General features: G+C 39.2%; 2 protein-coding genes and 1 non-coding gene across 4 annotated transcripts; 2 read left to right on the forward strand and 1 right to left on the reverse strand.

Annotated features, from left to right (window-relative positions):
• The first annotated feature begins 250 nt into the window (after window positions 1-250).
• Window positions 251-8,477, forward strand: LOC122084041 (pyruvate kinase, cytosolic isozyme-like). 2 transcript variants are annotated; one of them, XM_042652036.1, is made up of 4 exons: window positions 251-405; window positions 568-834; window positions 4,175-4,636; window positions 7,475-8,477. In XM_042652036.1, exons 2-4 carry the CDS (start codon window positions 577-579, stop codon window positions 8,285-8,287), a joined length of 1,533 nt encoding a protein of 510 aa, XP_042507970.1. In that variant the 5' UTR covers window positions 251-405; window positions 568-576; the 3' UTR covers window positions 8,288-8,477. The 2 variants fall into 2 exon arrangements, with proteins under 2 accessions (XP_042507970.1, XP_042507971.1); XM_042652037.1 differs by having other exon boundaries at window positions 290-479.
• Window positions 8,478-11,626: 3,149 nt separating this feature from the next.
• On the reverse strand, window positions 11,627-13,115 carry LOC122085086 (probable aquaporin TIP3-2). Its single transcript, XM_042653528.1, has 3 exons — window positions 12,719-13,115; window positions 12,314-12,564; window positions 11,627-12,220 (listed from the first exon to the last, which is right to left on the reverse strand). Exons 1-3 carry the CDS (start codon window positions 12,849-12,851, stop codon window positions 11,837-11,839), a joined length of 768 nt encoding a protein of 255 aa, XP_042509462.1. The 5' UTR covers window positions 12,852-13,115; the 3' UTR covers window positions 11,627-11,836.
• Window positions 13,116-23,198: 10,083 nt separating this feature from the next.
• On the forward strand, window positions 23,199-23,305 carry LOC122085318. The gene has a single exon (XR_006142093.1). It is a non-coding gene; the product is annotated as a small nucleolar RNA R71 (small nucleolar RNA).
• Window positions 23,306-26,323: the final 3,018 nt, after the last annotated feature.

Below are 26,323 nucleotides of genomic sequence, written 5' to 3' on the forward strand. Positions count from 1 at the left end.
TTGCTAAGAAAGTAATTTAAGAAAGTAATTTATCTATTAGAAGATAAAGTAGCATTTACAAAACGGATTTGAGAAACTATTTCTCAGACACATACTCCCTCGGTGACTCGGTCATTCGGTCATTCCACGTGACATCAATATGCTCGATGGTTAATAGCACAAAACCTCGTAGGGTTTGATACTTTTATCGGAAAAAAATAAATAAATTAGAAAAAACAAAACCTCGTAGGGAAGGGTCGAAGTGAGAGATAGAGAAATATATATATATATATAGAGAGAGAGAGAGAGAGAGAGAGGAAGGTGTGGAGAAGGGAAGGTGAGGAGCAGGTCTTGGTCAGGTCGTTGGTTCGCAGCTGCTGATTTTAACTTGAAGGCTGAAGCGGAACAGAGTTTTCTCAATATCTGGTTTTTCTCGGATTTCCCTCTTTCATTTTTGTTTTCTTCCTGGTTTTCTACTGATCAAAGCTTATCTTTTTTAGGTACCTAGATTTCGATTCCTTGGAATTCTTTCTTCTTTTTTTCGCAGTTTTCATTGTTTTTGATTTTGTTTCTTCTGATTGAGAACAGAACTGCGTCATGTCGAACATTGACATTGAAGGGATTTTGAAGGAACTTCCAAATGATGGCCGTATCCCCAAGACAAAGATTGTGTGCACGCTTGGTCCGGCTTCTCGATCTGTGCCTATGATCGAGAAGCTTCTGAGAGCGGGAATGAACGTGGCCAGGTTCAATTTCTCGCATGGTTCGCACGAATATCATCAAGAGACCTTGGACAATCTCAGAACCGCCATGCAAAACACACAGATCTTATGTGCCGTCATGCTTGACACCAAGGTTGGTTCGTGCTGCAGAAATCAGAAATATATTTTACTTTTTAGTTTACCTCATGGGATATATCTTTTATTTGGTTTTCTGGTCTATTTTTTTTCGTAAAGAAAATATCTTTTACCTTTCTGTTTCCAAATCCCCAAACCCCCTCCCCCGGAGCCATAATAATGGAGGAATAAAAATCTCGAAACTGAAGAATTTCCATGGCCGATGCTCGACTCTCTCTATAATATATAACTATTTGAGGGATTGTTCTCTAGCATCAACCGTTGCCTTTTTTATGACCCACTCCACTTTTAGAACTGGAAGGTTGGATAGGCTTAAAGTCCAAAAGCTGCAGCTGGGACAAACCGGCTTTGGGGGTGGACTAACTAGTGATGATATGCTGTTTGAGGTTGAATTCAGCTCTGGTACAATTTAGTTGTTTAATAGTTTATGAGGATAATCCAAAGTAATCTGCTTTATAGCGGGTAAGGCAGATTGGTGGTGATTTTGAGGAGGCTTTTGGTGTGACGGTTGTTTATCAATGATCTATTTGTCGACTCTTTACTCCATAGCAGTTCATAAAGGAGTTTTAGTGAAGAACTGCTTTGAAGTTGTGACTGATGGGTGTACTTGACTACGTCTCTTAAAAAAAACTTTGATGATTAGGAAATACTGCCATCACTGATTTGCTTCGCTTTTGGATATGTTGTGTAACAGATTTTTTTGGATTGCTAGGTCATCTGGATTTGTTGCTTAGCTTGAAGTGTTTTGGGAGTGGGAGAAGGCAACTTTCTTAATGGTTAATTCATTCTTCTCCTCCCTCCTGAGGAGCTTTGTGTTGGTGTATGATGTCTTGTATTCCGTCGCAGTTTAATCCAGGGAGTACTGGTGCAGCACCTAGATAGGCAGGACGGCGGTCCCGCTAGCTGGTTAGCGGGCCGTGGGGGTTGCAAGGGGGGCAGGAGGCCCCCCTGCATAGCAGGGGTTGTAGAAGGCACAACCCCCGCTCGAATTTTTTATTTGAGGGCAATTGTGTACTTTCCGGATTAGGGTTTTTTTCCGCTATATATTTGTAGCGAGGGTTTCTTTCTTTGTAATGCAAGCAATACTGAGAGGTGTGAGGACGAGCGCTGTAACCCTATTCTCTATTGATAGTGAAGCAGGATCTCATCTCACCGGGGACGTACGCAACCTTGCTGAACCTCATAAAATCCGTGTGCATTGTTTGTTTTGTTTTTCCATTATCTTCTGCATCGTTTTAGGGTTGCGTTTCTACACTTTGTCCATCTCCTACTCCTAACAACTAGAATTAGGAGCCTCATCTGCATGGATTGTCTTGTTGAATTAGATTTTGACAAAGAAACATCTGATAAGCAAAGTGAAAGAGTTTATGCCAGGTAGTTGTCAGCATCTTTGCTGATAAGAGTCAGTTAGCTACTCTCTATGCATTTTTTTTTTTTCCTTCCAAATTCTGAGGACATTATGCTGGTTAGTTCCCTTGTCATCATTTGGGGTGTTGCCAAACTGCTTAATTTGTATGGTCATATTTTTATGGAGATTCTTCCAGTATAGGGGCATTAAGCTTAATTCTGTTATGGCAAGTGGTTATCGCAGCTAGACTGAAGTCAGATTACAGTTGGGTTGGTGATATCCTGGTGATTGGGCTGCTGTAATCTTGGGGCACTCTTGTTGCTGTTAGCATTTTTATTTCTGTTTTCTATGAAGTTTTTTTTTTTTTGGGGTAATGTTTTCTATGAACTTGTGTATATCTACTACTTTTGTACTATTTCATTATCTTAATGAACTGTCTGTCACTTGCCTATCAAAATTTTATTTAGTATTTAGAGAATCAATTTTACATAGTTAAAAGATTAGACAATTTTATTGCAGAATCTGAATTAATTTTCATAACTTGAAGAATAGTAAATTACTAATCATATTATTTTTTTACCTTTCCCTTATGATGTGTTTTGGTATTTTTCCTTCTCACTGAGGGAAAGGAAATCTGAGAGAAAATGTAGGGTTGAGCATGTTTGGCTGCAATCAGTACAGATAAAACTGGGGAAAAGTAACCATTTTGGAGGAAGCAATTCCCCAAAAAATCATCTCACCAGTTATGCGAGTAAACAGAAGGAAGAGAAAATCTGGGGATGGTCTTACCGCATTTTCTTCTAATTGCATGATTCCCTCGAATATTAAACTCCTGCAAAACCTCTCTACTTTATCAGCCTAAACACAAGCCTGAAGAACTTGTTAGAGGTGATCTCTCTCTCTCTCTCTCTCTCTCTCTGTCTCTCCTCATAATCCATGGAACTTTTTATCGATTCCTTAATTCATTTCAGCCTGCACTGCTGTCTGCTCATTGTGAGTGGTTACAATAATGTATACACTTTTTTTCTGTGGGGTTAGTATTGGAGCTTCTTCTCTAATCACTGGACTATCTTTCTCTGCAACAGTGGCGCTAGGGCTAGTTCTCCATCATAGCAGACGACTGCAAATATCACCTATTTTGTGTGCATGTGCGGTAGAGAGCCGTATATCTTGAATATTCTCAATTTTACCCGTTTACAACCAAACAGAAATAACAAAAGATAAAAAATAAAATAAAAAATTCCCTTCACTTTTCCCATAGCAACCAAACAATCAATGGAGGAAACTATTTCTATTTCTTTTCTCTTCTTTTCTTGCCCTCTCTTTTTCTTTTTCTTTTCTGTGAACAAGCAACCAGATGCAGCCTTAATGAATCTAGTTAGTTTCAGTGACTGAAGAGTTTCAGTTCCCCTTGTTAATCTTGACTTTCAAAGACAAGGTTTTGAAACACTGCTTTGAGTCATTTGGTTTCTTCGCTCGTATCAGTTTCCAAAACAATGACCCAGTCTACCATATATAGTGGACTGGTTGATCCTTTGTTTTAATACTCTGCTCCAGAATGATCCGGATCAGAATTGCAGAGGACCAAATCCTATTATATCAACCCTTGTACCCTTGGTCAAAGGTTCTTACCTGTTGCAGCCAATACTTTTGCATGTTCAGGTTGTTTTTTTACATTTTGTTTTGTACTAATGTTATGATCCTTCATGTTGTATTTATCCATGGTTCTTTTAATAATCCATGAAATTTTGGTGCACATTTTCTTTTATGTTAAACAATGTTTCTGTAATTTGTTCCCCTTGCACTAATTAGACATTTTTGGACAAAATTTCATTATAGTTCCTTTTTGTACTGATTGAAATGATGCCCATTGCTTACTTAACTCAATGATGAGTCTCAAATATGGAATAATTTGCTTATGGTTAAGAGTTTTGCTGGGAAACTGCTTAGAATCTGTGCCATGTTCCTAACCTCCTCTTTATCGGCACAGGGACCTGAAATCCGTACTGGCTTTCTCAAGGACAGTAAACCTATCAAACTTACAGAGGGTCAGGAAATCACAGTGACTACTGATTACGATATCAAGGGTGACCCGGAGATGATCTCTATGAGTTACAAAAAGCTTGCTGAAGACTTGAAGCCTGGAAATACTATTCTCTGTGCAGATGGCACCATCACACTCACTGTCTTGTCTTGTGACAAGGGTGCTGGAACTGTGAGATGCCGCTGCGAGAACACCGCTCTCCTAGGTGAGAGAAAAAATGTCAATCTCCCTGGTGTAGTGGTGGATCTCCCAACACTTACGGAGAAGGATAAGGAAGACATATTGGAATGGGGTGTTCCCAACACTATAGATATGATCGCTTTGTCTTTTGTGCGCAAGGGCTCAGATCTAGTCAATGTTCGACGGGTTCTTGGACCTCATGCCAAGCGTATCCTGTTGATGTCAAAGGTATGTCAAACCCTCTAAATGTTCAATTGTCTAATGGATTTTTTTAAACTGAAGAGGAAAATTCAAGTAATTGGCTGAAAGCATTGTACGCTATGCATGAATAGTAGAGTGCAGCCCAGCATTTAATTGGACCTCTGATGGAGATATAATTACATGATTACCCACTTTTGGGTTTTCCTTTACAAATTTATCGAACCTATGTTTCAGTTAACAAAAATACATTGTTTTAGGTTTGGTGTTTACAAAACTACCCAAAACAGTGTTCCTCAATTGAGGAGGTTTTTTGATAATTTTAATGCCACCTCCCTTCTCCCACCCGCTCCTTCCTTTGGCTTTCGAGCTTTGATTTGTAATCTCGTATCTGCTCCTCTACAACCTTTCTTCTTCTTCTCTTTCTCTTTCTCTTTCTCCTCCTTCTGTGTCTCTCTGAGTAGAGCAAATCAATAATAAAATGAATAAAAGAAGGAAAATGAAGGCAGTGCAAGAAATGCAGCCGTGTAGGACAATAGTGTGGTCTTCTCTCCCAAGCGATATCGAGAACAATAACCTCTCAAGACTACCCGTGAAGTACCTCATGCGATTCAGGTGCGTATGCAAACATTGGTGCAATTTAGTTACCAATCCTGATTTCATTAAAATGCAACTCATTCTGGTGTGGATCCGGATTCCAAGAATTGAAATCGAATCGCTTAGGGCCCACTTGGACACTCAATAAACAATAACAATAACCAATGGCAGGATTGTAATTAAACGCAAGTTAAAGAGAATGGCAATTCTGTAAATAAGTAGAACTTTATAACAGAATGGCAGTTTTGTAATTAAGTGGAACTTAACCAAAGGAAAACCAAAAGTGACTTGAGTGGAAAAAACAAACGTATGGCCAAGGACGAACTAGGAAAAAGAATTTAAAATCAGGACAAACCAGAATAAGTATAAAAGGTAAGGGCACTTGAGGAAATAGGGGGGAAAAAAAAAATTAAAACACTCACTTTATGAGGTTGTCTTCAACCTCACGACACCCATCACAGGGGCGGGAAAAACCAGGGAACGAAAGAGGAGAGAACTCCTTCAAATCTTGTCCGATGGCCATGAAACTTCAGGCGTAGCTTCTCAATAGGAGGCTCTTTCAATCCCGCAAGATAACCCCTTGGATCTGCTGGCTGGGAGGCTGTGGTAAGAACCAGAAATAAACCAGGCGGTAGAACTTCTAGCAGTCCTGTTGCAAGCTTGTTTTCTCAACTCAGAGTAGGGCTTCTGGTCTAAGATTCAATGGCTGGAGTCGCCTATGAGAGGGATCCCTTCGCTCAAGACCTTGGCTCAAATAGGTCAGCCACAAAGGAGCAGAACCCAGTTTCCATTGGCTGCAACTTTCGCCCAGAACAGGGTATTCCCAAACCAGAAAAGTAACAGTAACTACAGTAACAATAGAGAGGAGAATAGAAGGAAACCAGAATAATACAAGGAAGAAGAGAATGAAAAGAGAAAGAAGAGAAGAAATTGGAAAATTTTAGAGGAAGAAGGGAGAATCGGCAGCCATGGTTCTCATACCAAAACTCTTAATCAAATTTCTATTCTTCAAACTTCAAATTCTAAAACTTCTCCATCGTTTACATATCCAATATAAAGGAAAAATCAAACAGTTAATGGCAACTACTGAAAATGAAATTATTCTAAAATTAGAAGCTAGCTAAATTCAAAGGAAATTGTTTCTAAAACAAAAGAAAATCAAATCAAAGATATTGTTTTTTTTCCTAAGTCCAACGTGCAACTGCATCACATTCATTCAACCCATGTCAATCAGACCCCCAAACATCCGTATTTGGGATGCGGATAGACCTTGAGGCGTGTGTAATTAAGTGCACCACGACTCATGGCCAGAGGAAGATTAAACCGCAGAAAGAAATTGCTCTGGGAGGTCCTTGAAGATTTCAGGTTCTTGTAATGGGCTACTCTGTTTTTCTGGTCCTGATTTCTAACCTAAGATTCAGGAAAACAAACCAATGGAAAATAGGGCAGTTCAAGATCAATATTCTGCTTAACAATTGATGTTTTAATTAAAAGCAATTGATTCTGAATTGATGGTAGAATAGAAATCACAGTTAAAGTAACCAAGAATTTCTTACCTGCAACTCGATGGAGAAAGAGAAAACAGAGATAAAGAAGAGATACCAATCAGAATACCTGATTGCAGGCTTGGAATCCTACCAAAACCTCGTATTTGGGGGGGGGGGGGTAGAAAAAAGGGGATAGGAGTGGGTGGGGGTTAAAATTGTCAAAAAACCTTTTGATGGATGAACACTGTTTTGGGTAGTTTTGTAAACCCAAACCTAAAACCATGTAGTTTTGTTAACTGAAACATAGGTTGGGTAATTTTGTTAAGTGAAACCCAAAAGCGAGTAATCATGTAATTTTCCCTAGAATTTATGCCAAATTGTCCAGGAAAATTATGACAGTTTGATGGTTAAGATCATTCATTGGGCTGTTTCACCTTGTACATTTTTTACTGAAGAGAAGTCATTTGCCCATGGGTGGGTCCTACAATCTCCTATGGATTTTCCTGAGTGGTGTCCTGAGGCATGGCTTGCGCAATCGAACTATTTGACTGTCACCAGGCCCAAATGGGTGGGTTGTTACCCTCTCAGTGCGCCTGAAGGATTCCATTCCCCTGGTTTGGCCAACCTGTTAAATGCTGTTTGAGGGGCTGTTCAACCTTCGAACCGGTATATTCAAACAGATTGATGCTGGTTTCTTTGGTTTTCTTTATGCAGTTTTTCTTTCAGTTGTATTTCTTTTCAATCTGGTCCTGTTTGACATCCTTGAGTTCTTATTGGTTGAAAGGTAGAGAACCAGGAGGGAGTAATAAACTTTGATGAAATCCTTCGTGAGACTGATGCATTCATGGTTGCTCGTGGTGATCTTGGGATGGAGATCCCAGTTGAGAAGATCTTCCTTGCCCAGAAGATGATGATCTACAAATGCAACCTAGTGGGTAAGCCTGTGGTCACTGCCACCCAGATGCTTGAATCTATGATCAAGTCGCCACGGCCCACCCGTGCTGAAGCTACAGATGTAGCTAATGCTGTACTTGATGGAACTGATTGTGTCATGTTGAGTGGTGAGAGTGCTGCCGGATCTTACCCCGAGCTTGCAGTGAAGATCATGGCCCGGATATGTATTGAGGCCGAGTCCTCCCTTGACTATGGAGCCATCTTCAAGGAGATGATCAAGTCAACACCACTCCCCATGAGCCCGTTGGAGAGTCTTGCCTCCTCTGCTGTTCGAACTGCCAACAAGGCCAAAGCCACCCTCATTGTTGTGCTGACACGTGGTGGCACTACAGCTAAGCTAGTTGCGAAATACAGACCAGCAGTCCCAATCCTCTCAGTAGTGGTCCCGGTTCTTACAACTGATTCATTTGACTGGACTGTCAGCGATGAGTCTCCAGCAAGGCACAGTCTGATCTACAGGGGTCTCATCCCTCTGCTGGCAGAAGGGTCTGCCAAGGCCACGGATGCAGAATCCACAGAGGTGATTCTGGAAGCTGCCCTTAAATCTGCAACAGGGAAGGGGCTTTGCAAGCCTGGCGACGCTATTGTTGCACTACATCGTATAGGTGCAGCCTCTGTCATAAAGATCTGTCTGGTGAAGTGAAATGAAAAATGAAGATGATACTATTAGCTTCAGAGGTTGACTTGTTTTATCTGTGCTTCCCATTTTGAATTGCCTTGTACTGAATAATTATTATGACATTCATCCTTGACCCAAGCTTGTTGGCTAGGGATATATTTTTGTTTCTGTAGCTTCTACAGTTATGTTAGTAAAGCAGTTTGGATTTGGAACATCCTCATCTGTTCATCCACACACAGTTGCATGTTTGCTCCAGATTTTACAGGCCTAATGAAGTTCCACATGTGCCGACAATCCTTATCAGTCTTAAGCAAGCATGGTGATGCTGTAATTGTCCTGCATTGTATCAGTGATTTGGCCATGAAGATCTTCTTGTCGTAGTAATACCATCGAAGAGAATATATTTTCTGAGCTTTAAGGGCTGACTTGCATCTGAGCTTCTCTTCAGTTTCTGATTTCCATTTCTGAATTGGCTTCCACATTGAGAGCTATGTAGCGTAATCCTTACCCAGGGCCATACTTCAATTCTATAGCCTCTTCCTATGCATCAGCTTAATGGTGATTTTCTCAGATGCAAGAGGGCATTAATGTACATAGACTGGGGATTTGTGGAGAATGGAGATGGGTATCAGGAGTCTGGAAGTGTTATAAACAGGCCCTTTCAAATACCTTCTGAGGGTGCAGCCTGGTTTTTGGATTTGATGCTGCTACTTCAGATTTAGGGTAAGTAGTTTTAACATTTTAGTCGGTATGGAGTCTCACTTTCCAGATTGCGGGGCCAATGAGCCCTGAGATGCTTATCGTATCATTTTAAATTTGTAACCTTTTTTTTTTTGGAAAGTTATAGACTCCGATAGTTTCTGAATTTGAGAAAAAATAGCAAAATGTAGCGGTGGCCATGTTACTTTAGAAGGCTATGGTATGAGGTTAGATAATTCCTTTATCTTTCATCCTCTATCCTTTGCCATTTTCAATCCTGCCAGGATTCTTTCTGCTTCAACTTCCTCTTCCTGAGTAGCTGTAGTAGAATTTCTGTGGATGAACCTAATCTTATCCTAGAAGAACTCCATATGTCCATTCTGAAGCTGAGTTCAAAATATTAGTTGCATCAGCACAGCTCAAAACTGGATATGTCAAAATAGGTGTATGAAAACCTGAATTCATGCTGGCTGACCCATTTGCATTTAATAAGATAGGTTCGTTTAGACATATGGGATACATTTTGAGATTAGCAATTCAAGCATTAATATTACTCAAAACTATAAAAGGATTGGGGTTGGCATTAGATGTTACTACCTCATTCCTGTGCTTCCAAATGAAATATAAAGTGATGGCAAAGATATTAAAAAACCTTACCATATCAGTTCAAGGAATGATTCTGTGTTGAAAGAAGTAATTAACCATTTGCATAAAGAAGTTGGATTTATATTTTGCAACCGTAAGCCTAATGGTCCAGCTGTCCAAATGTGTGAAACAAAATCACATAAGAAGAAGAGGTGGAGTATGGACTCCGTATGTTGGTTGCAAAACGCACATGAAGTGTTTATTTCCATCTACTTCCCCAATGGTACAATACCATTTATCATGTAGAGGGGTTGGGTTGATTTTAGATATTTTCCTAAGAATATTAAAGTTGCAAAAGGTCCCCAATGCTTCCATGTTCCAGGAATTGTTTTGAATAAAACTACTTACCTGTGAATGTTCTGGTGGGTGTTGATGGCTAGCATATTTGGGTTCGATACAATCCATGGATCTAATCAGAAAAAAATGTCGCATCCATTTCCTACCACAGATATCACATATTTCCTCAAGGTGGGAAAGATAGATGTCATACTATTCCAAACCCATGACTTGTGCCTGTTATAGAACCTTTAGGTCAAAAGGAGATTTTTGGAAACAATATTTGGGCCTTAAAACTTTATTCCATTTTGCTTGAGGTTCAAAGAGAAACCTCCATCTCAGCTTTAATAATAAAGCCTTTTTGTGGGTTGTAACATTCTGTAGGCCGAGGAATCCATTTTGAATTGGCTGGCAGATTTTTTTGCCATGCAATAAGATGTAATTTCCTTTAGTCTTTGGAATAACTTTCATTCCAAAATTTTGCACATGTGGAGTCAGTATCTTTGTAGGTTGTTGCTGAAAAAGTAAAACAAGACAAAATATGATGGGATAGAGGAGAGAGTGTATTAGGTGAAGATTCTGCGTCCAACAAAGGAAAGAAGTTCAGCTTCCTAAGTCAAGAGATGATTAACTCTTATCAACAATCGGTAGACTGACCACATGTGATCTAGGATGCAATAGATTTGTTGCTAGATAATTTGTAACTTGCACCCTCCGATAGAAGTCATCTCTAATTAAGGAAGAAAATGCGATAGAAATCATCCAGTAGCTGTACTTCCATTTGCTACTTGGTTAAATGAGGGAAAAGGAAATACACGCCGTCAGTGTGTTTTTCTCTCATACTAGCTCTGCTTTTTAAATGTGTGGGTTTCCTTTTTGTCTATAAGATTCTCTTTGTTCATTAGATTTACCGTTTTGCCACTTAGTTATCGGCTTGTGTGTAAGATGGCAATATAAGCGGGGGCGGCATATGGGTCTCCAGAGCTTAGAGCAAGCCCTTATCAGCTCCCTGCCCTTAAGAAAGTTTAGAGAAGCATTTGTGACTGACTGATCTTCAGTGAGAGCAGAGAGGTATTGTCCACTCTCTTCCAAGCCCCTCAACTAAATTATCAATCCTCCGTGAAGGGCGTACCAGCTCTCATCTGCACTAAAATTGCTTCGAAACTTATCTACCGTTGAATCTCACCTTGCAACTTTTATTTTTTCTTAATAATTATTTTTCCCGGCTCTGGCCTTCCTATCTTTGTTACTAGTTTGGTGAAAGATTTTGTGGGCTACTCCCTCGTGTTATTATGTTCCCGGATGCTGTGTTGTAGAAAAAGTAATGTATTTTCTGGTTGAGCTTCTATCCTAGACTTCTGTTTCTTGCCCTTTAGCTTATCCAAGAGAGAGAAGAAGAGGGTGGGAATTTTGGTGATGATTGGATGCCATTTTGCATCTACTGCAGCAATAGAAGATTGACCGATCAATTGTCTACCTTCGTTACTGATCCTATTACCATTGTAGAGATGGAAAACATGGAATTGTCTACCATAGTGCAACTCCTTTTATTTCCTCTTAATGTTTTGTATTTTGTATACCGATCAGGTTCTCCCACCCCCAGGCTTTGTTCCATCGATTCTTCAATACCTGTGACCTGTGGAGCAGAGCAATTAAAGCTAAACGAACAGGGGCAGGGTACGTAGGTGGGGAGTAGTAAACAGGAAAGGAAGATATTACTTTCATTTTTGTCTACCTTAAAAATTACAAGGAAAAAGTGGAAAGTGGCGGTTGGTATTTACTATTTATAGTAGTAACCTTACAACGTAGACAGACACAAATACAGATTACTCAATAGAGAAGACACCATATGCAAACAGATGGAAACGCAGAGACATGGAAACACAGAGAAAGAGGCAGAGGCAGAGGCAGGGGAGTAATTAAAGGCAGTCTAATTATTAAGCTGGGGTATAGCTAGTAATCTGCCGGGGCCAAGGGCTGGTGTGTGTGTGGCGGTTCTGTTGGGATAAGTATGTATTCATAGATGATAGCTGCGATTGCGGCCCCAATGAAAGGCCCCACCCAATAGATCCAGTGGTTCCTCCACCTCCACCCAACCAGAGATGGACCGAAACTTAGAGCCGGATTCATTGATGCGCCATCGAAGGGCCCTCCCGCAAGTATGTTGGCACCCACTATGAACCCAATAGCCAAGGGTGCTATTGTCCCCAAGCTACCTCTTTTGGGATCAAAAGCTGTTGCATATACTGTATACATCAGCCCAAATGTCATCACTATCTCCAGCAACAGCGCATTCACTTCCCCTTCTCCATACGCCACCGAGAACCCCACGGGCCTCTGTATACAGAACATTAACACGTTAAAAATTAGAATCTGTGATCATGTAAGTGGCACTAAGAGATCGATGAATCTTAGTTGTTACATATATACCATGCCATGTGTGCAGAGCCTGAGCAAGAGAGATGCGACAACGGCACCCAAGAGCTGAGCTATCCAGTAATAGAAGGCTAAGAGGACAGAGATCCTACCACCCACTAGTGCACCGAAAGTCACAGCTGGGTTTATATGGCCACCGGATATGTTGGAACTGGAGGCTACGGCCACAAATAAGGCCAACGCATGAGCCACGGCCACCGCCACCTGACCAGAGGGCGTTGCTGATGTGTCCGTGTACATCTTACCTGCACGCTTATAAGAAGGTGTCATGAATCATGATCGGTACTGGCTACTAGCTAGGGATAAATGCATGCATGCATGCATGCAAGAAAAAGAAAGAAATTGATGATGAGATTATTTATTAAGAGTGGGAGAGAGAGAGAGAGATCGAATACAGACCAAGAGCGAGGACAGAGCCTTCTCCGGCGAAGACAAAGATGAGGGTGGAGACGAACTCAGAGATGGTGGCTCGGACGGAATCCGGGTGGGTGGCCTCATCTGCCCTCCCGAATGAGAATCTGCGCGGCCGCATGTCTTCTACCTCCTGCCTATTGATTGAGCTGTTATCCTCTTCTAGCCGTCCGTTACTACTCGATCTCAAGATAGTTAGATCTCCCTACTTTAATTTCTTTTTTGACTTCTTTTTTCTTTCTTTCTTGGTCCTTCCTTCCGCTAAGCCTCTTAACTGGACTGCTAGTACTGTTACTACTACTTTCAGCTTCTTTCTTCTATGAACCTCTTTTGTTTCCAAGTGATTGAGAAAGAGGTAGCTATGGCTATGTAGATGCAGAGGAGAGAACTGGCGGTGAGTCCTACAAAGTTTATCAGAGCTTTGGATTAGTGTAGACGCGTGGGCAATAGAGGTGTAAGTGTGGTGACACGTAAGGGAAAATGTGTAATTAATCTGGAGACTGCTGCACGTACGTGCTGACTCCGATCCGTTAAAACTTGGAAATATAAGTTGTTCCTCCCTCTCTCCCTTGCGTCCTTATCTCCAGCTGCTCCCATTCCCACTCCCACTTCCCCAAATGGAAAAAATTAATATAAAATATGGGTATATGGTATAATTATAACCCTATATATAAGGTCAAAGAAAAAAGAGAATTTAATTAAGGGTTATTCTAATGGGAAATGAAAGACCTAATTTTGGTAATCAGGAAATGCCTTATTTGCCATATATAGATCGAATGATGTGAGCATGGATTTAGTTATCAATATCAATATCAATATCGATCGATATGATATGTATTAACATTGATAATATAGCATCAATACATCAATCAACCAATTGATATGTATTAGTATTGATTAGACAGCAATGATATGCATCAGTTGATATGTATTGATATGATGGTGACTAATATTGATATATAATTTCTTTATTGAAATTGGATCGAGACTATTGATCCCTATCAATATTAATATCAGTGTCAGTTATACAGGTGTTCCTCTATAAATTTTAGCCAAAAACAATGCTAAATAGAGGACTATTTACTATATAGTAAATTCATATTCATGTCATCAGTTGAATCTCTTCCATCGTCTCCGAAGTCCCTGATTACCTCTTTGGCTTCGATAACTAGGACAAGTCACACGAGCCCAAATCGAAAGCAACCCCCGCTTTGACAGAAAATGTATCAGTTTCCAACCCTGGTTCGCCGCCCTCCGTTACATCAATACCTGATCTGCCACCCATCAAGACCAAAATAGAGGACTCAAAGGAAAGCCGGATCAATGCTATCAAGGAGACAGGGGAACAACCGATTTGTTGGCAGTACTTTTCGGCAAGTCACTTCCCTAGTACGGCAATCCAATTGATACCTGTCTACTACGTCCCCCATCCGGTTTCGCCAGGAAAAATCCCCACTGCAATAGTGCCGGTGTCGGCAACTTACATTCAGAGATTCCCAGTAGGATTCCCACATGCGGTTCAAGGTGTGGGTCAAGTGTATGGTGGGGAAGCCTATGAGTATCCACCAGTAGCAACTGGAGTGATACTCGAAGTGTTGAACCAGCAGGCGTACTACGCAGCGAGAAATCAAGGAGTGATTCCTTCTTACACAGCTTCTACGGTGGTTCCAATTTTGCCCAACTTGCAGGCAACTACTACTAAGACGAAGACTAGCCGCGTTTCGCAGCCGCAATGATATTTGCGTTTCACCCGTCTTGTATGAATTGCAAGAAATCATAGGGTGTTTCAAACAAAACATACAAGTAAAAAATGACATGAATATGAATTTACTATATATTTCAGCCATAAATAATTCTTCAATATCATGATAATAATAAATCAATGCAAAACTCAAAATAATTCTTTTGCATGAAAGACAATATAATACACTGAATTTATTCTTCCACTAGCAACCTAGTATACTGACCTTCTACTAGTAACATCGTCCTACTAGCAACCAAGTATACCAAATTTATCCTCCCACTGGTTGAGCCACATAAAAAAGTCTAAGATCCATACTTCTATCCTCCCACTTGGTTCGACCAGTCATAAATTAATCTATTTATTGGAGAACACAATTCGTTAAATGTGACATACATATAAACTTGTTCACATAAGCCCAAAAACAAAAGAAAATCAAACATTTATCAATTAATGTTCATAAATAGGTTTTCAAATAATAATGGCAGTGTTTGAGAACTTGGTATTGGATTGATCAAAACCAATACTAATCCAATCCAACCAATCCGAATTGATCCAATCGAAATACAAAAATAACACATTAAATAAACCTATAACCTATGGTCATAGTTATGAAATCCTCAACCACCCTATTGCCATTGCTCAACTATCCAATACCTTTTAGGGTAAAATCTTTACTTTAAAAGCATAATACCAAACTATTGATTTGATTTTCCTAGTATAGAAAACTAGGTTTTTGAGGCATATGTAGACCTCCATATTCTTAAACCACTTTTAAAGACATTCAGTTTAATGGTTCAACTGAAGGAAAAATAATTCATTCAATGTTTAATTAATGCATGTAACATCAATAAAATTAAAACTAATATTACATCACTAACCATTAAACATAAGTAGAGTGTCAACTGAACTACATTCTCAACCTTTGGCTCTGGAATGCATTAGCCCACTCAAAAACTACAATGACTGTGGGAGCTCTTCAACTTTGAAAAATTCTGTCACTTTTGGATGAATAGCAACTTCTAGGTTAAGGTTTGCCTAAAGTACACTTGCTGTTGAGATTTAAAATGTAACCGCAAGCATACGGATCAGTGTAGCTACGGATCGAACACAGGGAGAGCAGCCACTTTACTTTTTTATTTCTTTTAAAAATGCGAAAGTGAACTGATTAATGGTTGTGATTTAATTCTAATTACCGTCCTAAACATATGTATCTAAAATAACGTCCTAACCATTCGCCATCTAAGAATTTAAAGACTCGAGCCACGCAATTAAAATTAAATAAATAAATAACTGAAAATAAATAACCCACGCAATTTAAAAAATAAATAAATAAATAAAGAAAAAAATGTTGAAATAAAAATAAAGTAAAAGAAATGGGAGAAAGCTAGAGAGAGACTCACAAATAGATTTCTCTATTTAGCCCGAGGAATGCATCATAATATGAGCTTCTCTACTTGACCAGAGAGTCACTCTTACAAGGGTTACTCTACTTGACTTAAGGGAAAGGGAGATTATTAAAATAAAAACAATAAATTGATGGTTCTATGGCTAGGAGGAGCAAAGCCAACACATACACTAGCCATGAACCTTGGGGGAAAGTGATAGCAATAATGTAACAATTGAAATTAAAATCTTAAATTAAGAAAGAAAGGGTAGTCAGAAGAGGGAATGAGAAGGGGGAGAGAAGACTACTGAAGGAGCCTACTTACTTGAATCAATGCTTAAACTTGAAAGTTTGGGTGATTTGAGATACTACCAGTACTAAAAACTAGATATGAAATAAACCAAATCTGAAATTTCTAGTACTAGAGAAAACAAATCTTAAAAAAAAAAATAAACTTGAAAAAAAAAAAAAAGAAAAAAAATGCTCCACGGCTCGTGATCTTGTCACCTAGATCTAAGCTCAGAACTTATAGAGTTTAAAAATTACAAACTCAATTGCATTAAATCATAAACAAAAAAAGACTGAATAAGAATAAAAGAGTGTTTGCATTAGTTAACATAAAAAACTATTACAAAAGTGATTAAGGCAAAAATAGAGAAGAACTAAAACTAAAAGAGTGAGAGAGGGAGAGAGAGAAGAAAACTAAGGGAGAAGAAAGAAAAAACTAAGCTAAAACTAGAAAACAAATTAAGGCGGAATAATAAAATAGGAGGGGGGAGGAAGAGGCTTTTATAGGATTTTTTTTTTTTTTTTTTTTGCCTCCTTCCTTCTACAAGTCTTCTTTAAGAAAAGAAAGAAAATTAAATTAAATCTTGGTAAAAATCCTCATTCTCTGAGATATTGTGTGAGGAAAGAGAGAATTTGTTTCTAAAATTAACAAATTCTATTTTTTTCTTACAATATTCACCAATTTCTTGTAATCTTGATTAAATCAGAAAGGAATCTCTGCATAGCATCTTCAAGATCTTGTGAGGTGGCAAGGAGAGAAAATAATCTTCAGGATTTTGTAGGAGAGAGGATGTGGTACCAATGAGTGGGTCCCACCTTTGGACTGATTCTTGATTCACTTTAAGCACTTTCTCTTGTAGACTTGGAAACTAAAAATAAAAAATAAAAATAATAGTACTATCCAAAGTGAGGCAAAACATACACTTATATCCCTAAGATTTCACACATTATTGTGCTCATCAAATTCCCCCATACTTGAATTTTGCTCTTCCTCGAGAAGATAAATAAATAAAGAAATGAAAGAAAAAGCTTAACTCACTTTCGTAGGAATCACGGTTGCATTTAGCACGTGTAACAAGCCTTTAAACCCCTAAGTTACCCTAGTGTACGAGTTATGTCTCGTGGGTGTTTGCAGTGAATATACACCCAAAATTCAGAATAAATAAATCCCAACCTTGGCTAAAGGTAAGGCTCATACCGATCCAGAGCAAATTTAGTTTTTCTTACAAGAGACCCCTACACTTGAACTTTTATTACCCTTGAATAATTCCAGGCACTAGTATATTTCTTAATTTGGAACTCACCTCATCTCTTCCAAAACATCCTTATCTTAAGGCAAAACCACTTGTGAAGAAATAAGGAACCAATGACTAAGGCGTTAGAGTGTTTTTGACCAAAGCATATTACTAAGCATTAATGACATTTGCACATTTTTTTCTCTTTTTTTTCGCTTAAACTCTATTCTACTCCACTACTTTTGACCTGAATGACATGGTGGAGCAAACACCAAACACCTAAGTTACTATGTAGCTTCACTTTTTGTATATACCCACAAAGACAGTTATGCTAGAGTTCTTTCAGAAGTTTTCTCCCAAGGAATTTCGATAAAGACACCACTCTTCCTGAGGCGCAATGCCCTGTCTAGTTCCAAGAGAATCAACTCAGATTCTTCTTTATACCACATTTCACATTTCATTTAAAATTGTGCATTTGTTAACCCATGCCAAATTAAAAAGAATGTCTCAACTCCAAATCAAAAGTACAAGGAACCCACAGACTTACATATGGTCCAACACCATAAAACAGGGGTCTCTTATTTTTCAAAAGAAAGTCTCATCTCAAGACACAAGCTTGTTTCTTTCTTCCCAATAGGGTTTTTATACGTTCAAAATGGGTACCTTAGTCAAAACTTTTATTTTCATACATCAAGCAACCGAATAGTATGATCATTAGCCAAAAGCCAAAGTAGGACTTCATCCTTTAGCAAGCTAAAAAAAATAAATAAATAAATAAAACAAAGTGGAAAAAGCAGAAACTGGTTTCCCTCCCCCAAACTTAAGTCATGCAATCTCCTCAATGCAGGGAAAGAATTAAAAATGAAGACAATGCAAGGGGGTCATACCTGATTAAAAGTTAATCATCAGTGTAAAGAGATTCATGGAGATTCATGACCTCTTCACTACCAGTATTAGGGAACTCGAGGAATGGTTTCAAACGCTGACCATTAACCTTCAAAATTACCCATGTTCCTGGATTCAAAATCTCCACATCCCCATAGAGATATACATTATGGACAATAAATGGGTCATCCCATCGGGATCTAAGCTTACCAGGAAAAATATACAATCGAGAGTTGTACAATAAGACCTTATCACCAATTGCAAAAGATTTACGCAGAATGTGTTTATCATGGAAAGCTTTGGTCTTTTCCTTGTAAATCCTAGAACTTTTATAGGCTTCATTCTTAAGTTCCTCCAACTCAGATAGTTGGAGCCTACGATGAATTCCCGCATCAGACAAATCAAAGTTGAGCTTCTTGATGGCCTAAAAGGCTTTATGCTCCAACTCAACTGGTAAGTGACAAGCTTTCTCATACACCAAACGGTAGGGAGACTGACCAAGATTGGTCTTGAATGCAGTCTGATGGGCTCACAAGGCATCAATGAGCCTAACGGACCAATCCTTACGGTTGGGATTAATAGTTTTCTCCAAGATTTATTTGATCTGCCTATTAGACACCTCCACTTGGCCACTAGTTTGGGGGTGATAAGGAGTAGATAACTTATGGGTGATCCCATACTTTTTCATTAGGGTCTTAAAAGGCCAATTACAAAAATGAGTACCCCTATCACTAATTGTTGCACGTGGTGCACCAAAGCGGAAAAAAATGTTCTTTTTTAGAAACTGGACCACTACTTTGTGGTCATTAGTTTTATAAGGTATGGCCTCTATCCATTTAGAAATATAATCAACGACCAAAAGTATGTATAAATTCCCAAAGAAATTAAGGAATGGTCCTATAAAATCGATGCTCCATACATCAAAGATCTCAACTACCAAAATAGGGTTAAGGGGCATTATGTTCCTCTTATTGATATGGCCAAAAGATTGGCAGGCGGGAGAAGCCTTGCAAAAATCAAAAGCATCTCTAAAAAGAGTGGACCAATAAAATCCACATTGAAGAACCTTTGCGGTAGTCTTCTTAAGTCCAAAGTGTCCACCACATGCATGATCATGACAAAAAGAGTGAATAGAATGTTGCTCATGATCAGGAACACATCGTCGAATAATCTGATCTGAACATATCTTAAAAAAATAAGGATCATCCCAGAAAAAGTGCTTAACTTGGGAATGAAACCTATACTTATCTTAGGTGGACCAATGATCCGCAGTCAAACTTGAAACTAAGAAGTTGACAATGTTAGCATACTATGGTTCACTGGACACTGTAAATAACTGTTCATCTGAAAAGTTCTCGTTAACTGAAGAATCGACAGTCGAGGAATTGGGAAGCCGGGATAAATGGTCTGCAACTAGGTTTTCAACTCCTTTTTATCCCTAATTTCTAAATCAAACTCTTGCAAAAGTAAAACCCACCTAATGAGACAGGCTTTGGCATCCTTCTTCTGAACTAAGTATCTGAGAGCAAAATAATCAGTATACACCACCACATGTGAACCAACTAAGTAAGAGCGAAAATTTTCTAATGCAAACACAACCGCTAAAAATTCTTTTTCAGTGGTTGTATAATTGAGTTGTGCATCATTTAAGGTCCTACTAGCATAATAAATGACAGTGGGAAACTTATTAATCATTTTACCCAAAATCACTCCTATGGTAAAATCCGAACATCACACATCAGTTGAAAAGGTTCAGTCCAAACAGGTGGTTGAATAATGGGTGCATTGGTCAACTCCTTCTTAAGTTATTTGAAGAATTCTAGGTACTCTTTGAAAAACTCAAAAGTTTGATCTTTGGCAAGTAATGAAGTGAGAGGTCGGGCTAACTAACTAAAGTTCTTAATAACCTTCTGTAGAAGCCCGCATGCCCTAGAAAAGATCGGACGTCCTTAACAGATTGAGGAGGTGATAAATTATCAATTAAATCCACTTTGACTCTATCTACCTTAATTCCCTCCTTGGATATTATATGGCCTAAAACAATACCAGATTTAATCATGAAATGGCATTTCTCCCAATATAAAATCAAATTCTTAGATATGCACCGTTTTAAAACTAGAGAAAGATGATGGAGACATTTAGAATAGGAATTCCCATGAATTGAAAATTCATTCATAAATACTCCTAAGAATTTTTTGACCATGTCAGAAAATATGTTCATCATGCATCGTTGGAACGTAGCAGGGACATTGCAAAGCCCAAAGGACATACGTCTATAAGCAAATGTTTCATATGGGCATGTAAAAGTGGTCTTATGTTAGTCTTCTAAAGCAATTGGGATCTGGTTATAGCCGGAATATCTATGAAGAAAACAATAGTATTCATGTCCAGCTAACATCTCTATCATCTGATCAATGAATGACAATGGGAAGTGGTCCTTCCAAATTACCACATTAAGTTTCCTGTAGTCTATGCACACTCTCCACCCAAATTGGACACGGATTGGAATTAGTTCATTATTGGCATTGGGAACTACAGTCACACCAGACTTCTTAGGCACTACGTGAACTGGGCTTACCCATTGGCTGTCAGAAATAGGATAAATTATTCGATGATCCAAACACTTTAGGATCTCTTTCTTAATAGCTTCCATCATCAATGGGTTAGCTCTTCTTTGGGGTTCCGTGGATAGTTTGGAATCCTCCATAAGATGTATATAATGTTGCATAATAGAAGGGCTTATACACTTGATATCAGTCATGGTCCAACCTAGGGCTTCCTTATTATCTTTTAACACTTTAAGTAACTCCTCTTCCTAGCTAGAAATCAAATTTGAAGAAATTATTACAGGAAGAGTCTGGTCAGGACCTAGGAAAGCATAGGAAAGCATACCTCAAATTAGATGGCAACTCCTTAAGATCTAGCTTAGGGGGCTCAACTATGGAAGGTTTGGGAATGGAATTGGAAAGGGGTCCTAAGGGCTCCACAGGTGTGTGAAGACTCAAGACTTTAGAAAAGAAATTTTCACTATCATCCACCAACTCATCCATACACTCTTGGAATTCTGAATCAAAATTAATATCAAAGTTGGTAATTAAATCATCAAAAAAATCTAGAAAATCCTCAATCATATTAATCTCTTCTTCCATATGTGGTTGCTTACCTATCCTAAACATGTTAAACTCAATAGTTTAATTACCAAAAGATAATCTTAGAAAACCATTCCGGCAATTGATTAATGTATTACTGGTAGCCAAGAATGGTCTTCCTAGAATTATTGGGATCTCATCTTTGGTTGAGAAGGGCTTGGTATCTAACACAATGAAATCAACAGAAAAAATGAATTCCCCCACCTTTAGTAAGACATCCTCAACCATCCATTTAGGAATTTTAACAGACCTATCTGCCAACTGAAAAGTAGTTCCAGTGGCTTTCAATTCTCCCAATCTAAGTTGCTTGTGCACATGGTAAGGTAAAAGATTCACACTTGCGCCAAGGTCAAGTAAGGCATGCTCAATGTAGGTGTTGCCTATGACACAAGATATAGTAGTGCTCCCTGGATCCTTATACTTGGCTGATATAGGCTGAGTAATTATGGAACTAATGTTACCTGCCAAGAACGACTTTTTGGGCATACTAGTGATACGTTTGTGAGTACACAAATCTTTCAGTACCTTTGCATAGGCGGGAATCTAGGATATGGCATCAAAAAGGGGGATGTTTACTTCTACCTTTTTGAAGACTTCTAAAATTTTGTCAATGGAAGCATTCTTCCTTTTGTTTACTAAGCGATTAGGAAATGGGACAGGATGAACATAACGACTGTTAGGGATTTGCCCATGTTCAGAAGAATCATTTTTGGTTTCCTCAACCAAATCATCTTTAGTTTCAAAAAAAATCTTTAGGTTCATCAGACGAACCTGAAATAAGAGGCACACTTGTGTCCTCAACTGAAGGAGAGCTAACATGAGTAATAGATGAGAAAGATTTAGGAACGCTCTGTTGGTACCCTCTACCACTCCTAAGGGCATAAACAATATTACATTAGTTAGAGGGCCCATATTGGGTCTGACCTTGTACTATATTCAGTGGTGCATTAGTTGATGTTTGTGAACTAACAGGCTGATGATGCCTAGGGTTAGGCTCTGGTTGACTGGGCAAAGTTCCTTTCTTCTTCTCACATATAATTGAGACAACTTGAGTGAGTTCTCTCGTAAGATTTTGATGGCTTGTCATAAAGAGGGCCATATTTTTTCCAAGTCATTTATTCTACTTGCCTCTCCATTGTTGGTAAACCCAGGGGGTTGCTGATAAGATGATAGGAGAGGGGCCCTAGAAAAACTAGCCTGAGATCCTACATTTGACCTAGGAAAAGTATTTTAGAAAAAAGATTGTTGTGCAAAGGGAGGCCTTTGGAGTCCAGGTTGACCTTGATTATGGAAATTGGAAGGCCCTGCTTGGTTGCCTTGATTCCAAGAGAAATTTGAGAGATTTCTCCATCCTAGATTGTAGGTATTATTATATAGATTATTTTGGTATAAGGCATTAACATTATCATTAGAAGTGCCCCTAGAGGTGTTAGGGCATTCTTCTAGGAGATGTCCAAGGGACTGGCACCAAGCATAAATCTTAACCAAATTGACTGATGATGGCTCTCTAGGAATAATAGCCTCAATTCTCTGGATTAGGCTATCCAAATGGGCTTCCTCGGCTACTATCCCATCTACAAAATATCATTTTCCTCCTATGGTTCTTTCACTCTCTTGGGTTGATTCTCACTCACGGATTTTGTCAGCTAAGTCAAGTAAGAATTCTCATGCCTTTCCTTCATCTGTAAAGGATGTGAATCCCTCAGGGCACATAGACTCTATCATTTGTTTAGTTGGGTGATCAATACCCTCATAAATTATTTGACATAAATGCCATTGATCTAGGCCATGGTAAGGGCATTCTTGGAGTAGATCCTTGAATCTCTCCATAAGTTTAGAAAATGACTCACTAGGCTTTTGCCTAAACTGAAGGATATCACCTCTAAGCTTATTGGTCATGTGAGTTGGAAAAAACTTCTTAAGAAAGACAACTGTGAACTGTTCCCATGAGGTTATGGAATTTGTGGGTAACCCATACAACCACTTCTTAGCTTGGTCTTTCAATGCAAAAGTGATAAACCTAAGCTTAACAGCATCTTCAGAAAGCTGTTGGATCTTAATTAGAACACATACCTCTTCAAATTCCCTTAGAAATAGGTATACATCCTCAGAGGTCAACCCATGGAAGTGGGGAACATAGTGATGTATTGAGATTGGAGTTCAAAATTATTGTTTTGGGCTTGTGGTAGAACTATGTAGAAAGGTTGGGCTGTTCTAGCAGGATAGAACCTATCTTTCAGAGATTTATGTGAAGGGTTTTGGTGTTAGTCTTGTTATTTTATGGTTGTCCTTGTTGGCAACTCGGCCACGTGGCGGTGATGACGTGGTCAGTTTGGGTGACGTGGATGAAAATGATGACATGGCAGTATCCAGTGTCACCGATGAGATAACAGAGTAGCTTGGTATGCATGGAGTGGTTTAATACATCATTAATAGGTGGTGCGGGTTTCTGGGTCAAAACTGGCAAAATTGGTCTATTTACGATCGAGGGCATTTTCGGCAATGAAAATGACATTTTTGGAAGATCGGTTCTTCATGAAAAAGATAGATTGTAATTTTCCTAGTCCAGTGCATTTGATTTCGTCACATTCCGATACTGTATGAAGAAGTTACGGCATTTATGGCAGTCAAGGGCAGTTTCGGCATTGAAGATGAATTTTTTAAAGGAAGCGTTCTACATGTAACAATACGACAAAAATACAATATTTCCAACGGTTCTGATTTCATCACATTCCGATTCCGTATGAGAAAGATACGTTATTGGAAAGGTGTAGGGGCATTTTGGTCTTTTTACATGGATGATTCAGATGATTGAGTCTTCTGAAAAGTCGTAGAGCATCCAGTTACGATTCCAACGCATTTCGTTTCATCTCGATCGGATATCGTATGAAAAAGTTATAAGCGTTTCCGTAAAGTCGGTTCGAAAATCCAAACCGAAAATCCATCAGTTGCTCTCGGTGTTGGGTGGATTTTTCGGAATTTATTTTTGAAATTTGAAGGGCTTTTGTGTAATTTAAAGATTTTGAAGGTCTGAGTTGCAAGGGGTCTTTAAGCACTGAAACATATGGAGGCAGGGGCTTGATTGTAATAAAGAGGAGTAAAGGGAAGTGAAATGGACGGCCAAGATTCGACCACGTAGGCTTGATGCCCATCCAAAGGCTGCTGAGATTTTGGTATGAAATGGACGAGATAGATGCTTACGCGTGGGATTTGATTGGTTAGATGCATAATTCTTGATGCACTGGCGCTACACTATATCAAGGTATGTTATTGTGTTTCGCGCGTGTATAGAAGGTATAAAAAGGATTCCGATCTTAATGATCTCATGAAATCTGATTAAAGCCATCATGAAAGATTCGGATCCAACGGTCAATATGCATTTTCACTTTTGTGAGTGGGAGACAAGCTCCCTTAAAATCCGAAAAAGCAACCAATCATAGATCGACAACACTTCTGACGATGTCAGCGCCTACGTCATGATGACGTCATCGAGATTCAAATCTAACGGTTTGGATCTGTTGTCCGTTGGTTTAATCGGACGGTTTGGATTATAAGATCTCTTATATGAGATCTACGGTCAGATTTCGCCCCTGTTGCGCGCGCCGCCGGTGTAGCCTACGCCACCCGTACGAAGATTCCATTTCAAGCTATCTCATTGCTCCAACTTCAAAAGGTCATATCTCCCTCATTTTAAGTCGGATTTGAGTGATTCAAGTTGGAGATTCTTCATCTCTCCGAGCTCTACACATCTGAGGGAAGAAATCAGGCAGAGAGGTTGCTGAGGTGGTCGGAAAAACGAGTTGAAGCTCGTGGAAGGCTAAATGTTTGAATGAAACACTTCCATCCTCTTGCACTTCATCCATAGCCACCATTAGAGGCTTAGGAAGCTGCTGGAAACCAAGGTAGCAAGTCCTATTGGTTGTTGCCAAGAGAAAAGAAAAGAAAATAGAAGAGAAGAAGAGGGAAATAGAGAAGAAGTTTTTTCCTCTCTTTGTGTGTGTGTGAATGTGAATGTGAATGCCATTGTTACTCCATGAAAGTAAAGACAAGGAGAAAAGAAAGAAGAAGAAGAAGAACCTAGAATTTGGTTTTTGTGAGTTGCTTCAAGAAACCCAAGTGCCAACCGGGGTTGAAGCATTGGCGGCACCGAGACAACGTGATTGTGGTCCGCATCAAGTGGAGATCGACATTATTGCATCTCCGACGGTTACTCCTTGCCAAGGTAACCTCACTTTTGCCAAATTTCCATTATTATAAATCATTGTAGGCAAGATGTTTGATAAAATGCCTAAGTGATAGTTGTAGTCTATTTGGGAGAAATTTGCATGTATGAGTGCTTCACTATAGGGCATTGTTATAAGCCCAACTTTATTTTATTCGTGTTCAGTGGGTGCTGGACACAGGGGCTATGTGTTCCTTGGTAGGTACAACTACCTAAACCTATTTGCCGTGGGTGCGGCCTCTCAGATCATTCTGAGAAAACTAGGGTGAAGATCTAGCCATTGTATGTCATTGGTGGAAACTGGGAATGTGTTCCCTTGGCTGTGGGTGCAGTCATAATTAGTATTGAGTAAATGCTGAGCCCGACAGTGGGCATTACTCCGTGCATGTAGGCAACTGGCCGAAGCACGTATTTCTTGTGTTGTGGATGTGTATGCTCGTATTTGTATTGTGGATTGGAGTGCTTGGCTGCAGAATGGGTGTGTACATCTGGTAGACCTGACCACTTGGTGGTGCAGTGTGGATGTGCATACGACTGTGTATGTATGTGACTGTGATTACTGTGTGAGGTTTATAAGACAGCTCTGGGCAGCAATACATGTTATGTGAGTAATTTTCATGCAACAGTAAGAATGGTCAGTAGTATACATAGCAGCTCTGGGCAGCATCAATAGACTGTGCTATTGA

Source organism: Macadamia integrifolia, chromosome 7, assembly GCF_013358625.1.
Source record: "Macadamia integrifolia cultivar HAES 741 chromosome 7, SCU_Mint_v3, whole genome shotgun sequence".
Taxonomy (NCBI): Eukaryota; Viridiplantae; Streptophyta; class Magnoliopsida; order Proteales; family Proteaceae; genus Macadamia; species Macadamia integrifolia.